The sequence below is a fragment of the Sinohyriopsis cumingii genome, chromosome 12 (assembly GCF_028554795.1).
Source record: "Sinohyriopsis cumingii isolate HCF-2022 chromosome 12, ASM2855479v2, whole genome shotgun sequence".
Taxonomy (NCBI): Eukaryota; Metazoa; Mollusca; class Bivalvia; order Unionida; family Unionidae; genus Sinohyriopsis; species Sinohyriopsis cumingii.
Window position 1 is genome coordinate 65,302,808 of NC_142972.1, and position 27,041 is coordinate 65,329,848.

General features: G+C 33.7%; 1 protein-coding gene across 1 annotated transcript in view; it reads left to right on the forward strand.

The window, feature by feature from the left end:
• The window catches only part of LOC149786605 (cadherin-related family member 2-like), a 143,199-nt gene that overhangs the window by 34,735 nt on the left and 81,423 nt on the right, over positions 1-27,041 (forward strand). Inside the window, exons 2-4 of the mRNA XM_089977105.1 lie at positions 1,897-2,016; positions 6,096-6,158; positions 13,790-13,917. Coding sequence (XP_089833231.1) covers positions 1,920-2,016; positions 6,096-6,158; positions 13,790-13,917 — 288 coding nt within the window. The 5' untranslated portion in view covers positions 1,897-1,919. The remainder of the gene's footprint in view (positions 1-1,896; positions 2,017-6,095; positions 6,159-13,789; positions 13,918-27,041) is intronic.

Here is a 27,041-nt window from a genome sequence, read left to right on the forward strand (position 1 = left end):
GATAGATAGATAGATATATCGCCCAATCAGAATCCAGGAGGTTCAATTAAGTTTAAGTATTACAATGAATTTTCAAATTCCGGATATGAGCATTGAAATTTGCAAGCTATCTCAGTTTCTTATTAAATTTCACATTACAATCTAGTCCTAGCGGTACACAGGAAGCTGTGTCAATCCAATACTCAGAAAAAAAGGCATATGAGATATGTATATTAGTGCGCAACAAGGAACTAAACCATTATTAACAGGCCTGAAGTTCATGGGCCGCTTAAAATACATCGAGTTTGAGAGTTGAAGATGTACTGAAAACATGAGACTGTAGCGATCTCATTGATTCCAAATAATCATCAGACTAGATAGAATAAAGATACGTGATATTGTTGTGATGAGCGTGACACACTCTCGAGTAATTGATTCAGCTGGATACATGCTTATTCAAACTTTATCAAACACTCGAGTACAGATAAGCATATATATACTTTAGTTCGATCATTCAGCAAAGGGGTTCAAAGCTGGGGTATGAAATCAAAACTAATATGCTCAGGAATATGTTTTACAAAAGGAAAAAAATATCTAGCCAGGTGTCAAACTTAAGTGTTGTCTCCTCATAGTATATAATGTCTAATGTCTTGAGGTAATTAGTTATATTCCTTATTTATTTGAATTCCTGAGCTTACAATCGTACGTTATAAGTATCTAACTGCTAGAAGTTACTACAAGGATGTAGTTTTCTTTAATGATGTGTCACAATTCTTGTGTCAGAAATCTCTATTGAATACAAACAATATTAGCGGCAACTGTTTTTTGTAAGGATACTTCTCACTTAATGCTTAAATTCTTCCATTCATTTCTTCAGCGTTTTCTTTTCAGACTGTATCCCTTCTTATTCATTATTGCTCCTTTTGCGTATTCTGCCGGGAACAGGATTACTAACGACATCCCATTCATTGTTAGTTATGTCCAGTGGTTTACAGATAGAATCGGTTCGTATTCTGCTGGTGCGTTTAATTTGTTATATGGTTTGATATCAAGTCTTCTAGTACGATTCTTCAAAGCAGTTGTAGTGTATTATTATTACTATTATTATTAGTATTACGTGTGTGTGTGTTGCGTAAGAAAATAAAAATAATGAAAATATTTGAGTTATTCTTGGTTTCAGCATAGAAATGGAGCCGTGACACATTGCTATAGCAATAGAGAATTGCTTGCAATTGCGTGGATCTAGTAATATATATATATATATATATATATATATATATATATATATATATATATATATATATATATATATATATATCCACCAACACGATGCGATTGTCTTGGACTTACTCTATACATAAGAAATTTCCTTTGTGTCCAAATGCAGTTATTCAATGTTTGTACATTGCGATTATTTGTCTGCACATTTTATCTATTTCATTCAGATAAGGCAGCAAAGGCATGATAAATGTTGTAGTAGATTTATGCATGAGCTCACATATACGTGTTGTGTCCGATACAAGTTGCAGATCGAGTTTGAAATGGCAAGCAAATATATAGCCAGAATATCTGACCAATATATCACCGCCATTTATACGTTGTTCCGCTAATTGTTATGCCTAAGCTCAGAACAAATACCGTATGTTATAATATGCTTCTAGCATGCATTAAATATCCTTAAAATAATTTGGTTTAAATGACGCTTCAGTTTCTAAGTACCAAGAAAACAAATACCATACTACGGATAACATTTTACAGTATTTTTATGCCAAAAGTAGTGCTTGTTTGTTTGCTGAAGACGTCAACGTGTTGAACGGAAAAATAGCACGCATGTCCGCTTGCAACGAAAATTAAATCGAAGGTGAGAGAAGCTCAATGTCGTTTGCCGGTCTTAATTATTGCGTAATTATTTTACAGGACAAACTAAGTCAATCAACACAATGGGGCGACACTTATATGGAAGGAGGATCACATTAGCTGGCTTCTATCTACTTGCATGCATTTCAGCTGGACATGTACAAGCTGATAGCTTCCCAAGTAAGTGATTTCAATTTTGTCCTTTTTTGGTTCTTGCTGCTTGGATGTGATATTTTCCTGTCCATGAAAGTCCATATTTTCCGCATTCAAAAGTTTCATAAAGGAAACAGACAACAAAAACGTTTCTCTGATATATGGCACACATGAGTCTACTTATCTGATCATTATTGCATAACATCATGCTTTACATTCTCCTCCTTTCACATAAATGTATCAAATTTTATGTAAGTTGTTTGAAGATTTATTCATTCTAGAATATTCACTAATGCTCTTCGCGCACTCTTGCTAATATGTTTCTGTCTTAGGGGACAATTATAAGATACACTGACAGGGTCGTACTTACAATTGGTACATAGAGAGATGTTAGGTGGTGGGAAAGGTTATCTTTGATTACAGTAAAGGACCAACAATTTCCTCATCTCTAAAAATTTCCCAGGTCGTTATCAGGTGATTAGCGAATCTCTAGGTGTGCTGTTTTAAAGGTATATACTTTTCCCCACATTTTCATATATAATTCGTTCTCCATAATGTACAACCAGCGAATCTGTTACCCTATGTATAAAGCTATGTTATACAAAATACAGTGTAGAAATTTCACATGAAAATATTTATTTTAATGTCAGTATCTCTGTATAACTCTTTCATCTGAATGGTTTCCTTCTAGGAAATATCAAATACATACTAATTCAATACGGGATGCAGTTAACCTTCTGCGATTTAGAATTATATATGCTATGCAACCGCCATTGTATACTAGTGGCATTGGATATAAATTTCCTAGTTCTGATGGCATAGCGACCAACACCTTTGCTTTTCAGAATCTAACACCTATCCCAACCACCACGAAAAATAGGTAAACAAATAATTATAACCCAGAAACTCAACAACTACCACACGCGAAATGTTGTTTTTTTCTAATTGAACATGTGTTCTCTAGCGCTGATGTCGTACACACAAAAAGACAAACTTAATTTAATTTTAGGTCAATTCTCTATTTCCAATCAAAAGCTTAATCAAAAAGCTATACACGAAACACTAGCACAACCATGTCTAAACCATCACCATACCATATACCGGCTAGCTCAGACACAAGCTATCTGATTTACTATTTTCATTTAAAAAGTACTCAAGTAAGATAACTTTTCTAATAGGAACGTATTATGAATCAAATATAACTTTTTAATAAAAAAAACATACAGTACTTCAACAACACAATATTATTGTTTCAAATCCCGACACCGTATACACAAGATATTTCTTTTAAAGAATGTGTGCATTCTGTCTGAGTCAGAAATATCCTTAAATGTATTTGTGAAAATTAACAGTTAAACCAATAAATATAAGCTTATACCACTTACTACATGAATTATTATGATCAAAGTCGTTTACATCTGGCGTCAAAACTGATCTATTGAGGCTCGATTAAATAAAGGTTTATATTAGACGCTATCTAGTTTTATTAAACTTTGGAACTTTTCTTAATAATCTATTGCGTGTCTTTGAAGTGTGTTGTGTCTTATGAGGTTTCAATGTTCGATGTGTCAACGTCATGGGCATGGATTATATTCTTAAAATGGCATCCGTTTATGTATTTGGGACATGAGATAACCGATGTCGATCAAATGGGAAAATAAAAAACAAGTAAAACAACCAAAGAAGAAGGGGAGAGTTGCTGTTGTTTTATTTTTGCTTTGCTTTTCTTTTGTGTTTATTTTTTTTTTTTTTGCTGGAGTGATAATTAAAGTTTGGAATTAGAAGTGCCAAGGAATTTATAAGGCAATTTTAAAGACTATCATCTAGCAACAGACAAGCACTAGACAAGCCAATTACTTCACCTTGACTGAAGTACAAAGGCCAGAAAACATTCAGTACCTAAATTATTGTGCATGCGTAAATGCAAAGAGCTTTCGCGGAGACAAACTTGTATTTAATGAAATGCAGTCTTGAGATAAAATCAATCGATGACTTTAAAGTTGATTTCTTTGAAGTGGTAAATAATTATGTCATCACAAGTCAGATGTGGAACGTTTAATAAAGAGAACAAAATGTGTTGTAAACTTTATAAGGACAATTAATTTCCAAGGAGAATAATCGTAGCAAGGAATGATGCTGTTCAGGTTGAAGAAAACGAAACCAAAGAACATTAAAGAAACTAATATAGAGTGATTTTACAATACTTGATTTAAGCAAGCTGCTAAGGTATAATTTCTACCACGAGAATCTAAAAGACATATCTTAATGACATATATATATATATATATATATATATATATATATATATATATATATATATATATATATATATATATATATATATATATATATATATATATATATATATATATTTAGTGAGAGAGAGAGAGACAGACAGACACATTGTGCAATTACAGAAAATAAACTGTTTTTCACCATGAGTGCAAAACAAATAACGGCAATAAAAAGAAATCAACATGGTTTTAATATTTATTATCAATTAAATTTAGACCAAACATGTTTGTCTTTCAACAGTTTGTAACAACAGATGTAATCATGTCATTAGATTTTCTTCCAATAAATTATTAGATTTAACCTCTATATCATTATCGAAAATGTTCTGTTTTTTCGTGCAATCGATGAAACCAATAAATTCATCCCTTCCTGGTGTTGTGTTTATTTCACGATGGTTTATATTTTCTTCATTGTATTTGATTTGTACCAATTAGAACATGATTTATATACCTATATCACTAAAGCCAGTTTTTTTTTGTCCGTTTATTTCGTTCAGTATCTCACACATTAGTTTATAATCCTTTATGTTATAGTCATCTTAAACCATTATAGTAATATTGTCTAAGTTCAGTTCTGAAATATTTTCCGTTTTCATTGGATATGCATCATAATTATTTCATAAGAATGGTTCTATGGTGCTTACATTTCAAGGTGAATAATATTTATCCTGAAATGTTATTGTTTGTTTGCTTTGTGTTTTCTTTTCCAAACCACATATAATGTATCGTCCTCCTTTACTCCACCGATTGTATTACATCCGGTCCAAATGAAACCTATTCGTTATACGAAATATACCCCTGTCTGCTAGTTTTGTTTTACTAATATCGTAATAGTTAATATTCTATTTTGTTTTGTAAATACTTAGCTTAGAAACATACATAAATTAAATATACATTCTGTGCACACATACGTTTTCATTTCTGTTAATTTTATGTATTTCTTATTATATATAACATATTCACATGTGTAGTTCATAAACAATGGCCATCTGTATAAGAGTTACTAAAACTAATACTGCTAGTGACATATTAGAGAATGACATATACTGAATGTGAATAAAACGTGATTGAGCAAAGTTCATTCCGTAACGGTAGCCGATGTTGAAGGTGTACATAAATCCTTAAGAAATATGCAACAAGCCTTTCAAAATACCACACTCATCTTGCTTTTGAAAGCTAATTGGCTAAAATCTTTTGAAACAAACACACAAACGAAGCCAATCGGATCTGGTAGAATGTTATGGCCATATTGCAATATACATTCAGATATTGTTTTTCTTTCCACTTCATTTAATCTGTTTCTAATTTCATATATATAGTATTTATTGTAATAGTCTATATACTCATTAGTTTTGTTCAAATCCGTTTTGACGTTTATATGGTTATTTTTCTAATTTAACTTGCACTTACGGCAAAGGTTGTATTTTTAATTGATAGTTTTACATTCAGGATGTAGTTTTTTTAAAATTGTTTTGAAAGTTTGTTTCAGTCAAAAAACCTTTGGCTTAACAATTGATATTCTAGTTAACCCTTTAATCGATAAAGGTCAGCAAGATACCAAACATTACCATTTTGCCATCCACGCCGCCCAGTTTAATTGATCTTGCCAGAAGTTCATATCACACTTCGCACTGTTTTTTTTGTGTATATGATTTGATATAGGATATATTGCTGCTATAAAAAGATTATAGAGTAGGGTAGGTATTGTATTGTTTGGCTTTATTTTGTTTTAAAGAAAAACAAGAAAGTTTCACTTCTCTTTAAACTAAGAAGAATATCATATTTTTATTATTGCATTTTTTACTTTTGTAGTGAATCTAACAACCTGCGCCATACAAGCAGTACAACTGTCGGTATCAGACTTGAGTGACAATGGTAAGTGATTACATATTTGTCTTTAATACAAAAAGCTAATAAATTTTTCTTAGTAGAGAAATGTTGTTATCAACCCTCTTCAGATAGCTTCGATCATATCATCGATATGCAAACACAGCCAGCGAGTTTATTTAAAATCATAAATCATACATACATACATACATACATACATACATACATGCATACCATCAGCTAGTCGTACATCTATAGAGCCAAACATACACATTGTCTTTATTATTTATTAATTATGCTGCGTAGAACATGAAATGGCCTTGCTTGCTTTGGTCAAATTATCAGCTAGATGATAACTCAAGAGTGGTTATATAGTTTCACTAATTGACTCGTTTGCGAGACACCTTAACAAGTCAGAAATCAGGCTTATATTTGCTTATTTAGCAGAATTATAATGTCACCGACAAGGACTAAATAACTGTCCTGAAAGTGTTCTATAAATGTTGCAGAATAATAATAGATTTGCATCATTAATATGTAGGCCTCTCTCACCCGTCACCTCATATGACTGAAATGACGCAAGATGCACGTGCATAATTCATTATCAAACCACAGGAAGTAGGTTGGCAACCTATGCAGAGAAGAAGATAGCAATACCTTGTCTGTATCTATTCTTAATAATCATACGGGTTAGATTAGTTCAAAAGCTTGATTTTGAATGAAAAAGTAGGTACTCTCTTCGAAGTCGTCTAACGTTGAGAGCAAGTGTAACCGTGTACATACAACTGTATGTCCACTAGGTGAATTACGTACGACACTATAGTCTTAAAGTAAGAAAGAAGCAACACCATAGATTTTATTAAAATCAACAAATACATGTATCGCTCGAAGTTGCAAATGAAAAATAAGAGGTAAATACAGCATTGTGATTTAAATCTCAAATAATGCTAAACTTTCCAGCACAAGTCCAAAAGTATAGAGTGTTCCGAATGAATCCCAATACTGAATGCACAGACATACCAATAGTCTTGAGCGAGCTGATATACCAAAAAATATTGTTGTATTACCATGATACTAGGATATAGTGGAAGGAATGTACAATAATTCCGAATTTGTTTTGTCCTAAATGTAAACGAACACTTTGTAATTCCGATGAGTAATATAAATAAACGATTCCTTTCAAATTATATCTTAATACAACAGAAAATAACTATATAGACTGAACTTAAAGGAGGAATGAAATGAATTAAAATATCAGCAAACAACTTTTTAGAAAAGGATAACAGTCGTGTAGGTCATACTTATGTTACGAACAATCAGGGACAAAGGTCAAGCACACCAAATAAATTAAATATACATAACATTCATACACCGTTCCACAGCCAGCTACTAGGTTAAGACTTTAGGACTGTAAGTCTATACATCATAAAGCTATAAGCAGGAGATGTAAGTTTTTATTTAGGGGATACGAGACGTCGGTGAAGGAAAATTGTATTGGCTTAATCAACGATTTCTTGCTTCTTAATTTGACTTTAGCTAAGCCCTAACGCAGATAATATCCATGGAGGTACACATCAAATAGTTATGTTAGCAACCATAAAGAATAGAGTCGTCCTATACTTGCAGCGTTAAGGGATTATCATTATACTGAATTGATGCTGAATTATGCTAAGAATCATGCTAACAGATCCGTGCAAATTCGTCGAGGTTATCCTAGTGAGATCGTTAAGACTAGAAATATGATACGAAGATATTAATTATCTCTTCGCACTGTGAAATGCGTTTATTAGGTTTTCAGATAAGCTGATTATTAGTCGAAGGTTTGAGCACTATATGTTATCAGACTGGATCGAATTAATAAATGATCAACTCTCCAGTATGGGGGAATATGGAATGATAGTCATGCTGGTCACGAGTCACGAAGTTGTTTGCATTCCTCACGATGTACTTAACACAGGACCGTTCAAATAAAGTAGATGATTAAGTTGCCTATACCGTTCAATACATTAATTCTAATATATCCACGGATGTGATGCAAACAATTTTGCTGCGTTGGGAACCAATCTTGACGCAAAACTGGACCATACCAGGAGATGGACAATAAGTGGAAAATGTACTATTACTGATCCTGCCTATGACTTTTAATAGCCTTTTGCATCACGGTCTCAAGGAGTTAAGCACATACTTAGCAGCATTAACAACTCTGCGACTTCAAAAGTGCCATCTCAAAGACAAATAGCTTCATATGTACCGAATAACGTTAAAATATTAGTCATTTCAAAACATGTAATTTCAGCCAACTTGTCCGTTTTGAAACAATCTGAAGCACATACTTTAAATTCTCATATGCTTTTAAAGATACTACCTGGTCAGGACATTCCAAAAGAATCACTATGAAAGACAAAACGCTGTAATGATAATGTATTTCCACCAAGGCCACATGTAACAGGAATACGGATATCACCAAAGCAAATCTATAAGTAAATTGGTGAGAATGTCTTATGAAAATAGTTGTCATGAATTTACAATGACTCTGAAATGAATCTCTGAATAAATTAATAATAAGAAACTTTAAATTATTATTTCATTATAATGGCATAATTCCTTCTACTGGGCCTTCGACGAATGCAGCTTCAAAAAATTATGGCATCTTGTACTTCATCCTGTTCAAAAGAAACAGGAAAAAAATGATTTTTGTGTATTACTATTTGATTTCAGGACTTTTATTGCTGCGGATGTAGAATTAATTCATGCCGCGTGTGATGATTATTATGTGTAAAGATATTATTTAATTTTGTGATTGATATAGATAGTTACACATATTTATGTTACGCAGTAACTGGACGTATAAGTTGTAAAGACCTCATTAATGTAAGCGTGTTTGGAAGAAAGCACATTGAAGATTCAATGAAAAACAAGAGCTGGATTTAATTATTATTGGAATTGAACGCTGGAGCCAACACTTGATTTTGCAGCAGTCTATCAATTAGTCTTTATTTATTCATTAAGAAGAGTTTAATTAGCAAATATAGCAAGACTATAAGAAGAACAAATTTAACCATTTAGATTGATGATTACGGTAAACATTCCAGAAAGTCGATGGTACCCGATACATCTGATCTAGATGAAGAACAAACAAATTTGACATAAACTAATAAAATGCACGTGCAAATATACTAGTAACGCATCATAGATTTACATAAATGTTAATGAAGTTTATCTTTACAATTCGGGTCCATTATTAAACAAGCATTTTTGTAACAAAATATTATAGGATCGAAATGTTTTGCACCAGATGATATGGAATGTTTTGCATTTTGGCAAACTTTAATCGTCAGGCTAAGAAATACACGCGTGATAAAATGACAAGAAACCGGAAAGAACAAAACTGAAAAATTATGACGTAGTGTTTTATCCAGTCTAGTTTCGTCGTCAGTTCCTAAATATGTAGTAACTTGTGACTCGTCGTTACTTTGGTTCAGTTTTTGTTTAGCCCAGATCGAAGCCTACTAAACACGTGCCGGTAAAAGTCGTTGGCAATTTGTTTTGTTTATAGACATAATGTGACTAAATACTGATGTACGTCAGTATATTGCTACTTACATTTTTATAGTGAGAAACATCAATACCTGTCTTCACTATTCACAAAGATAATGTAAACCTGGTAATGTTACGTTCATAATTATTTTTTGTGCTATAGTACATCATGGAAAAAAAACATCTTCACTAGACGAGGTTCCGATATGTTAACCCTACCTAAACCTTTTCGGATCGATCTTATATTTCAGTGCTTTGTCCTAGCGACATCTGTTAGATTTCATAGTTGCCTCCCTTAGCATGTAATGGCAAGTACCTAATAGCGTGTAACAACGGTACTTTGTAGTACATGGGCCGAAATAGTAGAGGTAGTGAACTTCAAAATAATAATTTGTAAGTTTAACATCAAAAGTATCACTACGTACGAGAAGGAATCTAGTACTGGGGTATTTGATGGAAAGGATCTATTTGCACAAAATCGGTCAGGCAGTAGAAAATCATTTTTTAAGAGTCCATTCCAGTTCTGGTCTGCACTTATTTCGCTCATGTAGGAACAATGTTCTAATTTGAAGATCTTGATTTTGAATGGATACGGTGGCTTTCACCCGCATCCATTGAAATTCACAGACCCGAAGCACTGAAATCTCTGATCCATCTGCCAAGGTGTAGTTAGGGTTAACCTATCGAAACCTTGGCTAGCGAAGGTTGGAAAGGACACTTTGTAACTGTAAATGTGATATCGTTTAAATTCGTGTTCACTACTCGTTTCTGCAGGGAAATCATGACACGTTTTGCAAGAAGGTGGTGCAACCTGTTGACCTCAAGTATTTTGCGTTCCTTAAGTTCAAAGCTACCGTTGGACTCAGTGGTTTCTTTTAGGTTCTTTTATCCCAAAATTTGCAATATATGGCTTGTTATGTTCCTGTACGTGTGTTGTAGATACGTTTAATGGAATGACGTAACCTATAGTATGATATTCCCAGATGAGTAACATAGCCTGTTTCATGATTTTGTATCCTCACAAAAACCTATGAACATTTTATAACTAGAATAAAAAGCTGTGATTACGTGGTATGCTTTTTGGCTAGTGAGGGAAGTACAGTTGAAAGGTTGAACTTCAACTTTACAAATAGTCTTGTTATGGTTGAAAAGTCCATCCAGAATGACTTTGTGTATGCAGAGCGAGGGAAGCAGCCATCGCCATACGGATCAATAGACATTAAAAATAATGGACTAAGATTGTCTACTGTTATAACGTACAATATATATTTCGCATATGTAACCTCATGCTTACTTACATATATAGACGTTCTGGAAAGAAATAATTTACATAATTATTTTTGGATTATAACGTCTTGGTCTTGGAAAGGTATGGTAAGTCAGGCGCTTTTAAACGTAAATGATTTATTGCCTTTCCAGTCTAATTATAGGGGAGGTTTTATTAATTAGGCCAGCTAGAATTAAAACATCTTTTAACGCTAGATTATCAGGAATATATATCATTAAATGTTGCATTCAAGGAGTGTTTCGGGATAATATTTGGAACCTCTCTTAAAAATATTTTTTTCTGACAATACTTTACTTTATGTATCAGGAAAATGCAAGTGCTCACAATTTACCCAAGGTAGATGAAAAGAACTTTAATTTTACAATTATGTTGGAAGACAATGGTCACTTTCTATTGGAACGAGAGTGCTATATAGCTTTAAAAAATGTATACACTCTTATTGTTGGAAATGTCTCAGTACCTTGATAATAAAAGTATGACCAAATTCCACAATTTGGAAAAATTGGAATTTCGTATCCACTGAGCATTAATATAATATAATAATATCTTGAAGATCAATCAAAATGACATAGCGTTATTAATATTACTAGTAGTAATACCAATAGCTCCCAAATCAATGCCCAGACTAAATCAAGGATCCGTCAAGTGTAGTGGTATTGAACCAACATACGCCACTCATTCAACCTAGTGCCATTCCATCTATTATGTGAGAAATTGCGATCAAATATGCTAATATTGTAATACCACGAAATCACTAACATACGTATGAAGAGAGTTTATTGCATGCGATTAATTAATATTCATAACGACAGTGCTTCAGATCCTGAAAAATGATAATTATACAGAGAGATCATTGTTCTTGAAACTATTGGCTAACCTTGGAAAACACAAACTGCTATAATCTGCAGGAAGATTATTTAGGTAAATACCATAAATGATATTACGGTACAAGTCAATTTGCAGCTGCAATATACCATACATATTTGTTTTGCATATTCTCCTAAAACAAGTGCGTGCACGAATCAGAAAACATTGACCTGCCAGTAGGAAAAATGATGTACACACTGAAGAGCAGTTTATCTAACTTTCGCAAACTACCCGTTACTATTGATATGTTTATTTAATTTGCGTTGTTTGTTAGTTTTTTTTTTATTTCAGTAAATGCTATTGTAACGTAGTTTTATATGTTGGACAAATCTGGACAACATCTTATATATTCTATTCAAAGATACCAGTTTCGGATTTTAACTATGCCAGAAAGTAGATTGCCAAAACATTGTTACACTCATTAATTGAAATGTGGTGAAACTATAATTGTTGAGAAAATAATGTGAAAAAGTTATTATTAAAATATCCATATGGCGATGATTTGCCAAGAATGGATGTCCTTGATGAATGAATGTCTATGCAACCGTTAACACAGCGAGGTAAAGATATTTTTAAAGCAAGAACTGACTGACCAGTTCACTAGAAGGGATAGATTATGTACATACAAGTGTATTGAAGACAAGTTTACACGGCAAATGTATTTAGCTAACTTAGACTGGACTATTTCAGTAATTTATTTGCTGACGAATTAAATAAAATTACTAATTAGAGTAAATATAGGATGGTATAAATATATCGCTTTGAAAATATAATTTGACTGATATGTACCACACAAATTGGAAAGGGGCATCACTTTGTAGTGTCGTGTCCTATTTATACTGAAGCAAGGATAAAGCATTTGCCTTCCGATATGTGCATAAATCCAACCATACAAAATTATATTTATATGTACACATCTGTAATCAAAGTATGCTACTGTCACATTTAGCAACGTTTTATTTTTAAAGCTATGACGACAAGATAAAAATAATAATATGACATATATTAAGCGATGTAAGCATCAGACTTAACAGCCTTATTAATTCTCATCTAAGAAAGTTATAATTGTTGTTGTTTACAGGCAAGTCGATATTTGTCCTATAACTGTGTATTTCTATGAATATTAATTACTAAGTCGACATCCGGGTGTGTGTCGGCAAGACACGGATGCCTGTACCACCGACTGGGTAACATACTTTATTGTAGGTGTTGTGTGCATAATATAGATGGTATAGGGGTTGGTACTTACTGGTAATGCGATGGGTGCTGTTAGCACGTGCACCCAGTTTCGAATCTCCGTAGAGTACGACTTAAAACTTATCTAACGTGTATGACAATACTATATTCACACATATACACACACACACACATATAAATATATATGAAAAGTGTCATCGATATTTTCGAGTATTTGCATAATATCACTAATCCTCCCGTCTCCTTTCCTTCTCGTTTTACTTTTGTTGTCATCCGTACTTCATTAAAAAGCATCATTCTCGCTGAAAGAAATTCCTGATGCACATTGACAAAACAGGTGTGAAAACTTTCCGCGTTAGTATAGGATACGATATCCAACGATTTACGTTCTTCTAGTGTTAGAATTTCAATACACGAACCACACTATTGAATGCAAATGTTTTAAACGCGAAATCGGAAGCTATTCATGATTTTTGGCAGTCTTCATCACGTAAACTCTGTGTCTCCTGATAAAATAAATTTGTCGTAAATATTAGCTACTGTACTAAACAAGAAATGTATATGTGTGAATCCTGCAATCCTGTCATAATTTGGCCCAATTTATACCACCTTCTTAATTTTGGAGCCACCGTTACAATTTAGAGAAAGTGTTTAAGTGCTTCTGTGTTAAGGGCGTCAGATTCTATACCTCCTGTCAGTCACACAATGTATAATTATTGTTCAGTATATTTCTTTAACGAGCTCTTATCCGTGTTTTAAGATATTTTTCTTAGTGCATTTCCCATTTCAGGCTCAGTCCTTCTTTCTTACGAAAGTGACCTGGTAATGATTTTTACCAGTGCCTGCAAATTGGATTACCTTATGATCAACAGCCCAGCCTCAGAAATAGTTTTAAAAGGCAACTTGACCCACTATTGTGTAAGTATGCCAAATGCGTCTAATATGAATTGTAATTTAAGAGAAATTAATGACTTCTCTTTCAAACCAAATATGCTGCTAATGATCTTTGCAACAAAATCCAAAGTCATGGTTTCTATTAGAAGATGTATTAACCATTTTTAAGATGCATAAATGACAGTTAAGCGTATCGCAAACCCGCCAAAGTCCCCCTTTGTCATTTATTTTATTGCCAGAGGAAGCATCGTGTAATCGGTACCAATTGTAACGAAAGTGTGCAACGCACACCAGCTAATTGCGTTTTCTTGTCTGGTAGAGTCGTATACTTGACAATGTGATGTTGATTGGGAAATCGTCGTCAACTCCAAAGAGGTACGCCACGGGTGTAACAACTATAATGATCACAGATCCTGGTTTATCAAAGTTCAGAGTTTTATTTGTACCTCAAATCAATCAACAAGCTAATTGTTTGCATTCGGTTATTTAACGATGCGTTGGTTTAGATCCAAAAGTAAAATAAAGAGAATAGAATAGAAAATATAAACCGTATGGTTTTCAATGAGGAGTACAAAATATATTTTCATTCCTTTAGCATAGTTTACATTTGTTAAAAAGATCTGACTGAAAGCGAACTAAGAGATATCGGTGGTTTATCAGGAACGTATAGAGATCCAGCACATAACAAAATGCAGCTAGAAATTAAATATCTAAATTGCATTCAGTGTTTTATTTATAGTTTTTTTTCCAACTAGAATATCTATCAGTTCACCGATGCTTATACAACAACCACAAGGATTATATATAATTCATCAACGATTTTGTACCCTAAAAAAAAAAACAATTGTAGGGTAATTATATTTGTAGAACCTTTTGGATTCATTAGACAGTCTATGGAACAGCTGACTGAAAATTAAGTTGAAATGTTTATAAGCGTAGTACCTAAATATTCGAGAGAAAAAGAATATATATATATATATATATATATATATATATATATATATATATATATATATATATATATATATATATATATATATATATATATATATATATATAAATATATATATAATCAAACACTTTTAGAGCTTCAGTTATACATTGGTACAACGTATACGTTTACGCTACATATTCTTCTTTGGGGATCTTAGGAATGTATGTATTGCAAAATTCAAACAAAATCCCGTTAAATAATGTAGTACACAACGACTATCTCATTACGATGATATCGGGTAAACCATTTAACTTTAAGTGACTGTCATGATTAAGAGTCAAGTAAGAGGTAAAAATACCATCATGCCGCATAGATATACTAAAGCAAACCATGAATAGTATATGATCAAAGATGGAGAGAGGAATACTGACTGTATCGCACTGTGTCATTGATTAGCACCTTCGGTACTAGTGCAAATCAGGATGGCATGTACAAGAGTTTAAGTTCACAATATGCAGGCACTATCCGGTCAAGATTGTTTATTATGTACCTAGATCTAAACAAACAACATTTATGATAGGATATTGGCCATTAAATGCCGGTTAAATGCTCTGGATGGTATCTAACAGGTTAAAATAATACTTATTGTATTTCAAATATGGATTAGGAGATTCCATTTGATCTGAATGGCTATTTCAAAGTCTACCCATTCGTTCAAAAAAGAACTGATTAAGAGTGAAAATGATTGATCAAAGTTACATAAAGCAGTTAATAACTTATTAATTGGGCTACGAGACAGTCATATCAAAATTACAATTTACTTTGGAAAGAAAAGCTATACACAAAAGAAGCATAATGACCTCAATTAAAACACGTACAGAATTTGACCGTTTATACCACAACAGTGGTTTAAAACTCATGAATTCATTATTTGTTTCAAACAAAGAACAATAAAAAAAATTGCTTATTTTTTTAGACATGAATGAAATTGTACTGTAAACAAATGGAATATTTGACGAAAAGTAAAACAATTAAAAATTTTAATTCAAATATCAGAAAGATATGTTGTTTGAAAGGATGAATGAAAATAGTTTTTATTCAAGTATCAGCAAGACAGCTTACTTGCCATAATAACATTCATCTATAAAGACTAACATAAAAAACAAGAACACTCAAGTAGCCATATCATATTACGATGGATTAACAATGTTATATTTATCGTAATACTTCATCTAAATGTATGTACAGGTTTAAAAAAAAACAAATGAGGTTGCAAAATGAGACTGGTAATGATTGCTATTGATATATATATATATATATATATATATATATATATATATATATATATATATATATATATATATATATATATATATATATATCATAGTGAGATTGAAACCGAATGGATTTTTGGACTGAGTGATAGCACAACACAATGTGAGAGAACGGTATTTTATGAAATGAAAAATAAATGTTCAAGATAATACAATCGCAATTAGACTCACAATCTACTACATACGCTTAGCCTATAAGACTATCGTACTGAACGTTATAAAAATAAAACAGATTTATGTATAAAAATATGAATATGGTTCATATATTCACAATATATATATATATATATATATATATATATATATATATATATATATATATATATATATATATATATATATATATATATATAATGAGAGAAGTATGAATCATAAGATACAAAGGAGTAAGCATGAGTACGATCCACAGAATCATATAATACAAGCACATGTATGGTTCAAACAACCATATGATGCAAAGGAAAATAAGAATGTTTCACACAACCATATGATACAATGAAAAATATGTACGGTTCATACAACCATATGACACAAAAATATAAGTATGGTTCACACAACCATATGATACAAAAGAAACTATGTACGGTTCACACAACAACATGTCCTTGTAAACACGACACAGTGTATACTGCCCTTATTCAGCGTTCGGAATTCACATCATTATTTGTCCTTCTCGAGAATCCGGAATTCCATCCTATAATTCCAGTCATGTAACAGATACACTGTGGGTTGAATGAAATTCACTGGCTTCGCTGCCATACTGCAGGTCATTCCGTTACCATTATGGTTCTTCTAGCCCGTCCATCCATCCATCCATCCCTGTGGTTGTAAAAGACGTAAATGTATTGACGCTCCTTGACAATATCCAAGCGATCACTGTGTCGCATATAACAACATGTCTCCTATAGATACAGAAAAAGGTGTACACAACCAGGGTAAACTACCTGTGCACATCGTGCTATTTTGGTATCTCGAAGCGAGAGACCTACGGCTAGAAGCATGTATTGCCCAGTCACCAAAAAAATAACAAGAAAACAAATATGAAGTACCAAGGGCAACGCTGTATGCGTCTAAGGAATTACCCAAATTGTGCAAAGTTATTACCAAATTAATTTCTTGCCTTATTCCGTGACAATGCCTCACACCTCAAAGAAAATGGACACATTTCTTAATATTCACGGAAAAGGGGAAAAAAAGTATTTACCATACTTGGTGCCCAATACCTAGATTGGGTATATAAAACAAGTACGGATTTGCCACTCATATCCTACTCAAATAGTCTGCACCTACGTTTTCGACGTCTCTGATTGCCTCAGCTCGAAAACGATAAGGTTGTGGTGTCATCGCTCAACACATAAACCTAGCGTTATCGACATTAGCTTTGCTGAAATACAACACGAGTTGGTGAACAGTTTTGAATACAAAATCTCTCTCAAAAAGATATGCATGAAATTTCCCAAACCCGCAAATTATGGCCAGACACAACGTTTTGATTAATGACTATTTTTGTTCCCTGGGAAACACTTTTCTACTCCCACAAAATACGTTCAGTTCTTGCTCCTGCAGCAAAACCTCTCCCAATCCATTATGAGGGGCATCAGTTCTTAGGATAAACGTTTCGCTAGCATCAGGTAACTTTAATATAGGTAATCTAATCAGCGTTTCCTTCAGTGCATTGAAAGCTCTTTCATATGATGGTCCACACAGCAATTTCTTTGGTTGTTAACTTGTTTAAGTGAGTTTATAATTGCTTCTACTTTCTTGGAGTGAAGTGTTAACTGCCTTAATCCACCGAGTATATGAGGCAAGCACTCTAAATATGTATAGCCAACACCACAATTAGTTGGTCTCACCATAAGTTTCGCTTTGTGGAGTCTTTTGAAGAGTTCAGTCAGAACGGATAGATGTTCATTCTAAATATCTCAATCCACAAAATTGTTGTCCACGAAGCTATCAACGCTTACTAAATATGTTAGAAACCTGCAAATCAAGCAGCACCAAGTGGCACTGACGCCTACCAATCCAAATGGCATTACCTTAAATTGGTACAGCCCTTTATGGGTAGCAAATGTAACCAAGTGACGGGACTCTTCAACGATGGTTACCTGCGAATATCCTTTGGATAAATCAAATTTTGAAATTGAGCGTTGACTCGACAATTTCGCAAAAAGACCCCCCTCCCATATCTGGCATCAGTTCGGCTTCGAACACCTTGGCCTTATTTCATTCACTGAACTCAATACAAAAGCGGTTAGTACCGTCCTTCTTCGTGACATGGACGACGGGAAATGAGTATGTCGAATTAGGGGGTTCGATAACCCTTAAGTCCATAATTTGATTAACATATTAATTCACCGCCTCTCGTGCATTAAATAGTACTGGGTAACCTTTATTATTCATCGGATCAGACGTATTCAACTTGAATTTTAGCTGGTCTTTGCTCAACTCTGCACTCACATTTACCTGTTATATCCTTTCCCTTTAAACACTCAATGGATATTCTAGAAGAATTCCTATTTTGAGATCTCCACTGTGTCATCTTCACCAACGTTTTACCGAGTTCGTTCAAAACTCACTTTTCTAAAGCGTCTTCACGTCCATCGACTTATATCTTTATCATATTAGCAGGAAATATGCCCAACTTTCCATTCATGTCGATTTTATGGTCCATTCCATTTTTGACCTTCTTAACCTCGTGGGGACCTTTGCACTGAACTAATAGTTTGTTTGTGCAAGTGGGAAGAAGCGCTAACACGATCGCCCACAACGAATTTTCTATTACGCGCCTTACCATTGTAGTACTTGACATACTTGCGATTCGAACTTACAAGTTCTTCATGTGCCATCTGACAAGTGTTTTCAAGCTTCTCGTGCAAATCAAGCACGTATTGGTAAGTAGTTTTTACTTCCTCGTCGGCGACATCACCTGCCCAAAATTCACGTAGAATTTGCATTGGGCCTCGAATCTTTATCCAGAACAAAAATTCAAGGGTGAGAACCACACTATTTCTCGCTGAACCCGTTCCGTTTCAATATTTGGCAACGCTACGGCTTCAGAGTATCTGGTTGCATAATTAACAAGTTTAAGGATATACCTGTTTTTCCTATTGGTCACAGTTTATATTCGCCCAACAATATTCACTGCTAACCTTTTAAATTGTGTGTCTATTAAAGGCACATTTTCCAGGGGAACTCATGAAACCCTCCCCTTATATACAGTTTTCTGGCACACGTCACAAGGTCGACAAAACTGCATGATAGCACTGTTAACACCAGGCCAGCAGAATTCAGCAAGCACTGGTGGTCTTCCCCTTACCCACATGACCCGCCATGCTAGGCTCATGCGCCACCCTCAATACACAAGATATGTATTTTGGGGGCACAACCAATTGCCAATACTTCCTACCGTCTTGTGTGGTAAGCTCCTTGTGGATTACCCCATTCTTCCGTATCTTGAACGTTGCTTTGAGTGGTCCAGACCCTTGCAGTGTTTAATGGCGTCCGACGCAATTTTCTCAACAATCGATTTCAATAATTCGTCATGGCTTTGCACTAGTATGAATTCGTCGTGCGAAATCCCGTTGTTGGAGTCGAGAACATTTAATGAATGTAACACATTTTTATCTCGCTGGGCTTGTGCTTGAATTTCAACTGCCTGAGCTAAAGGCATTCTAAAATCTGACATGGTCGGAAGACGGGAACCTTCGACATTCCCCATCGTCAGATTATAAATTGGGCAATCCATGCAGAGAGCATCGACTTTTCCAGTGAAAAATAAAGTTTCAATCTCAACTCTTGCTACATGTATGCGATCAATCGTCTGATCGAGTAGCATAGAGGACGACTCCCACTTGAGCATTTGGCTATTATTCACGAGACTACACTTGACAACCACACTTGTAATAACCGCGACCTCTTGCCCGTTAAAGGTAATTTTCGCTGTTGGTACCCACGCTTCGGAAAAAGACACGTACCGAGTGATGGGATATGGGATTCGACCTATATAGGCCCAGCGGACCTGCTTTTGTTCTCTACATCCACAGCTACCAGATGTACAGGACCCTTTCTTTCAGGACACCTTGAAGTACATGACCCCATTCTTTACATGCATAACAACGTATACCGTGCCGACCTGTATCATTACCAAACCTTCTTACCTCAGTCGATTTCACGGGCTCTCTAGGCGTCGATCCCTTGGACTTGGTTTCGTTTGAAAATGCATTCTATTTCAGATGTTGATTTAATTCTGCAATTTAGCACATTCAATCCATAGTTGGAAATAATATAAGCTATTCTGACAATAAAATGGATAAAAGTTTCTCCCTTCTCGGGTCTGTTATACCTGAACTGTTTTTTAAAGAAACTAATCAGTCAACTTGAACCTTTACAATCATTTTCCTTCAGTGCATTGTAATTAAACACCGCTTCTGGGGAGTCACAGTTGTACATGCAGCGCTTTCCTTTTAATAAAGTACTGAGATGTAGAGCCCGATCATCTCTCCCCCACTTCCGGTTCTCGGCATATGGCTCAAACCGATGGATACAACTATCAATGGTATCTTTTCCGTCGTCGACGAAAGCTAATTTGGTGCCATTTAGCTTGCTGGAGGCAGATTCTTGTTCTCCTTTTCTAGCGGTTAATAACTCTAATTGTCTGTCCAAATCGTTTTGCGGATGTTTCTTTCCTCCTCATTTATAATCTCTAATCTTGCCCGCTTTTCTAATTCGCAAACTCATATGACAGAAAGGAAAATAAGTATGGTTCACACAACCATATGTCACAAAGGAAATGTACCCATGGATCACACAAACATGTGATACAAAGGAAAATAAGTATGGTTCAAACAACCAACTGATAGAAAGGAAAATAAGTATGGTTGACACAACCTTATGATACAAGGGGAAAATCAGTATGATTCAGACAACCATGTGATTCAAAGGAAAATAAGTATGGTTTACACAACTATATGATACAAAGGAAAATAAGCATGGTTCACACAACCATATGTCCTTGTAAACACAACCCATTGTATACTGCCCTTAGTCAGAGTTCTGATTTCGCATCAGAATTATTTGGACTTCTCAAGAATCCGGAATTCCATCTTATAATTCCAGTCATGTAAAAGGTACACTGTGGGTTGAATGTAATTCAATGGCTTTACTGCAACACTGTAGGTCATTACGTTACCATTTTGGTTCTTCCAGCCAATCCATCCATCCAGCCAGCCAGCCCTATGGCTGTAGAAAGTCGTACGTTTATTGACGCTCTTTGACAAGATCCAAGCTGTTACTTTGTCGCATTAAATATTATCAGGTTGCAGGCTTAAACAGCTGTTTAAAGAAGCTATTGTAGGAATACCTTCATTAATATGGGTATTAATATATCAGCTATTGCTCATTTTTTAAAAATTTATCCGTAGATTTTATTAAAAGATAGAAGGGTGCAAGTGGCGATCGTTTACAAAATAAACTAGGGTTAATATAATGTTGGTAATTCGTTGTTTTAGTGCAATGTGCAGCAACTACGTTACCCGAAATTACTGGTAGTGTGGTATGTTTACGTTAGCAAACAGCTGGACAGGTTGTTGCTTTCCTATTTTTGCATCAGAGTCAGGCTATTTGCAGTCTTGACCAAAGGTGCAAATAACCCAGAAGTTAAGACTTTTAAAAATTGCCAAGAAGTAATTGTCAGAACCTCCCGCAACTAATGCTATCAATAAAGGTTAACGTCCAAGAAAACGCAACGCAGCAATAGATTTGACCTTCAAATTATCACGATAATTATCCATCGTTTACACATTCTTTTCACTCACTTAATATCATTTTCTGTGCTGAAAATTCATAGTCATACTGTCACAATGTTAATTATCCTTTGTAATATCACTGATAATTGATTATGTACCCAAATATTATCGATCAATAAGTGTTGCCGTTATTTGCATTGTTTTTTGTTTTCAAATGACTGGGTAGCAAAAGATACAATCACAACAATATCAAAATTTAATTTCACCTATGATTGGGATACAATGATCACTAAGGTATTCATAATACTTTCGTCTGCGTCAGTACCTTGGCCGCTTAAATCTTTAGTACATATGTTATTTCAAACTTGAGCCGATTGCATAACTCTGGCCAGTATGTTTATCTTTCTCATATATTTAATTGTCATAGGTGACATATTATCCAGTATATAATTGTAGCTGATGAAATTAAATTCTCTTGTGTAAGCATCTAGCACGGCAGGAGTTGGCTTCCCAAAACCTTGGTAGTATACCGTTCTTATTCTTATAGTATTTTAACATCATATCAATTTATCATGAATGAAGTGACATTATATATTAAAACACATTATATATTATCCATATTAATTTACATGATGCTATAAAACGTGCGTTTGAATTATACTGCGTGTTTCTAAGTTACTTGTGTAATAATGCCTCTGATCTTACCCAAATCAACATAAAATATTTAATATTTTCGGATTTTATTGCAATATACCTTCAACCCATCTAATCCAGGCACATCCGTTTTCATTTTGCGAATATATCTTCCTTTTCCAAATCAATTTGATTATCTGATCAAATTGCCTTCTACTCCGATGTCAATCAATCTGAAACGTCATTAAAAATCTAGATAATATAGTATTGTTAATAATTTATTTTAAGTTTTATCAACAAGCCAAGCTGACAACTACCTAAAACCAGTACTATATTTTGAGCAATTATAAATGTGTATTCATTGCCTTCAAACGCAGGAAGGATTACTGATTAATGTATAAAAACAATTGTCCTTCAAGATTATTAAACTCCACTTCTTAATGTGCCAACATTGTGCCCTAAATATGACATTGCTCTCCAGCTATATATATATATATATATATATATATATATATATATATATATATATATATATATATATATATATATATATATATATATATATATATATATATATATATATATATATGTGTGTGTGTGTGTGTGTGTGTGTGTGTGTGTGTGTGTGTTTTCTTACGTTGCTGTGAATTGAACTAGTCTGCAAATTTATTAATTTGAGCTCAATGCAAAACTGTAAATTTACTCTATAAAATACGTAACTTAATTCTTCGCCGTACAGGATAGGTTTAAGCGTCAGGGTAGATGCAATTTTGTTCTATTGTTATGCATATATATAGTGTGGAATTTACTGTTGGTGCATGACTGTTGATTCCAATGACCTAAAATAAGCTGTTTACTTGGGTTCGTGTTCTATATAATGAACCAAGTTTGGTGTATTTTTCTCACTGGATAATTATGTCAGATGTGGTATGTAGCGATTGAAGTCACATGGGACGTAGATCAAGGAGGTCAATAATGCGACGTAGATTTGTAGACAGTATACAAGCCAAAGGAAGTAAATAATTAATTCATTATTAATTCTTATTTCCTATTGTTGTTTTAATATCATTCTGTAGACGTGTTTGATGCAGTGGTTAGTTTGTATTTCAGATGAATTATTTATTTAAACTATTCGTTGAAATTACATAGTGCTGTAAAGACTGTTTGGACCTGGCAATATTTTGAAATTATTGCAAATTCATTCAAGGACATTCTGGACAGAGTCATTGTGATACATTCAAGACTATTGGCACGTTAGTAAATTCAAGAATATTGGTAAATCAGCATATTCAGGATCTACATGGAGTTCATACGGAAATAATCTATTCGTTGGACTTGCTAATGTGTGGGTCTATTGTGGATTTCATTCATAATACTAAAGTTTCATCTAATAATCAGAGAATGAAACTATATTTTGGGATTTTACAAATTCCATTGACTTTGCCTAGTTATGGTACTTAATTTAAAATCATAGAGTCGTAAGGCTATGTTATCGGCAGTAAATGTAATCTGCAAAATGCATTGTCTCTATATCATAGGAATGACATTTAAAAACAAACAAATTAACACATGTTTCTGGCATTTGCTGCTATTTCTAAATACAGTCATCGCTAATTGTAATATGCTCTCTTTCACAAAAGGCATGTCATCAAAGTATATTTTGCCACCTGATAAACTGAGATCTGAATTAAGACGAATGAACGCAGAAATTAAAACAAACGATAAAAAAGCAAACGTCTTCAACATTTCAACCGCTATTTGTTACTTTTATGTTTCAACTATAAAATAATGACTCAAGCCTGTGTTAACTTAATATGCTGTAATTCAAAGAGCGGTTGGGTTGATTACAGCTTTGTATCATAGATACCATGGCGAAAGTACAAAACAATTAAAATTACTTTTGTAAAAAATAAATGTTTAATTGACATAATTTAAAACAAAAGGGAACATTAACTAACAGGCCTGTATATCTGATACTTGCTCTTATAAATTAATTGTACATTGTCAACAATGCATGCAGAGCAGAAATGGGCAATTCAATAAAATTTGTGGATTCTTTGCTCTAAATGCAAGATACTGAAGTGTAGCTCAGAGCAGGTGTGGGGCATGCATATAGCTATATGGTAGTTGCAAACATAACCCTGCAATTCTACGCCATGCTACAACAACCCGTTTGCAAGACATATGCACACAGAAAGCCCCAGAAAGTGTACGTTTTACAAGATCATTCAAAAGCGTGTGGCATGAATACACAAGGAACAGATGAAATAACAAACGTCGAGTTTCATCGCAAACCAAAATATTTAAGGAACAGTCAATAGTCTTATTCGTACTTTCAGAAGCGTGTGTTTCAGGTATATGAGAATATACAAATTATTTATTTTTCATACATTTGAACCTATGAATTTTAGTTGCATTGCTTGTGATAATAAATATTTACAACTCACCCAAGAAGCAATGACGGCGCGAAAGGTGAAAGAGCAATTTACCATAGACGCGAGGTGAATGCGGTGATGTTGGGAGATCTTTTGCAGCTGAAATGTTCATTGCTTTTCAACTTCACCTTCATGTAACGTGGACAATTATTTACCAAAACTTATATCTTGGAGGGCATGGTGAAGAAGGAGGTTGCCTGCTGTGGCGCCACTAAAGAATTGTGCCCCTCGGAGCCTGGAACATTCGAGCCAATAGAAGTTTCTAAATACAATTGTACAACTTTATGGTCACAACCTAAGTAATTAAGTAACATAAAGAAGCAAGATAAAAAATACTTCAAATATCACAGTTATAAAATGATGATTTAAGTACAACTTATAGTATTAACAAAAACAAAACAAAACAATCCTACAAAAGACACTCACAAGTCCAAAAGAATCAAATGTTCCTAATGAATTTCAGATCCTTAAATATACTGGTCTGAAAACAGTCCTGATGTCTAATACAGAACACCTTGGATAATTCACAATAATCCCAGAAAAATAATTTAATCCAATGAGCACTTAGCAATTGAAATTAACAATCAAAACAAATGACTCATCTCATATCATCTCAGATTATCTCAAGACAACGTTAAACACATCTGCAGACTGACACTGACACAAACATATATTCTATAAAAATCCGAAATATGAATGAATGAAATATGAATGAATGAACTGCTCAGTTCTCCCTTATATACAAATATACGGGGCTACAACGTAGTTTTATCCTACTCACTACGTGACATTTCGCAAAACCCACTTCGTAAAAAAACCACCAGACCAATCCATCGTATAGACAATAACCCTAAACTCGTAAACAGGTTCATGATAAATATTATTATTAATTGTCAGAAACACTAATTCAATGATCTAATCCAATCTAATTAAAAAGGTGAAACATAAAATAGATACAATCATGTTCAAAACGTTATACAAAATAAAGATATGCACAATGACATGAATTTGAAAAGAAAGAAAATGGCAAAAAAATTATTGCAGGGTACGAATTAAATCAAAACCAAAATGATAGTTAAGATGTTAAGAAACTGGAAAGATTAGAGGTATATATTTTTGCATTCTTCAAATATTGGAATTATTGCGAAGCTAACAGAAAATGAAACTTTCAAAATATTAACTTGTACACAAACAAGAAAGATTTAATATCCTTTTAACTGGGCAAAGAGTTGAAAGTGTGAAGTTATAAATAAATTTAAGTATGATCTTCGATGTAAAGTAAGAGAATATGGTATCTTTATTCATGAACCACCAAAGAGCAATTCATCGATATGGCCTGAAGCTCACTAATTACAGAGACCAATGTAACCGAAGTACAATTGTAGTACTAGTTCTGGGAAGGCAATTCCCTGACTTTTCCCTTGATTGGTGGGATCTGGAAGCACCAAGCTTCACGACACAAGTCTCCTCACAATATGTAAAAGTGTGAAATCAATGACGTGTTCACTACTACATACCTCATTAAACTGAATTTTCCTTCCAACAAATTAAAAAGTGAAACTTATTCTTAATGGATTACGTACAATTAGTACTGTACTGTATCATCACATTATTTGCGGATGCTAATTTTTCGAGATACATACCATGTAATTCTTACCAGATATTTCGTTTTGAAAGCAAAATATTTTCAAATATTATTTGCAAGTAAAAATCAAGAATCGTAAATAAATTTTAAGAAATGCAATTGCAAACAAGATCTCTCTCTCTCTCTCTGTATATATATATATATATATATATATATATATATATATATATATATATATATATATATATATATAGGTATTTTGCATTTCACGTATGCTGTCTTTTAACGGTAATATCTTTTTCGATCTGTAGTTTTTGATCAGCGAGTCTAATTGAAGGTCGTCGTGTAAAATCTTGTATGTCTCGGATCAAGTTCAAAGTTACAAGCCACATGTTTGGATTAGGTGAAGTGGGAAGATATTGTATTATATGTTTCCGTCGTGTTGTTGCATATGTCCTCTCTCTCTCTCTCTCTCTCTCTCTC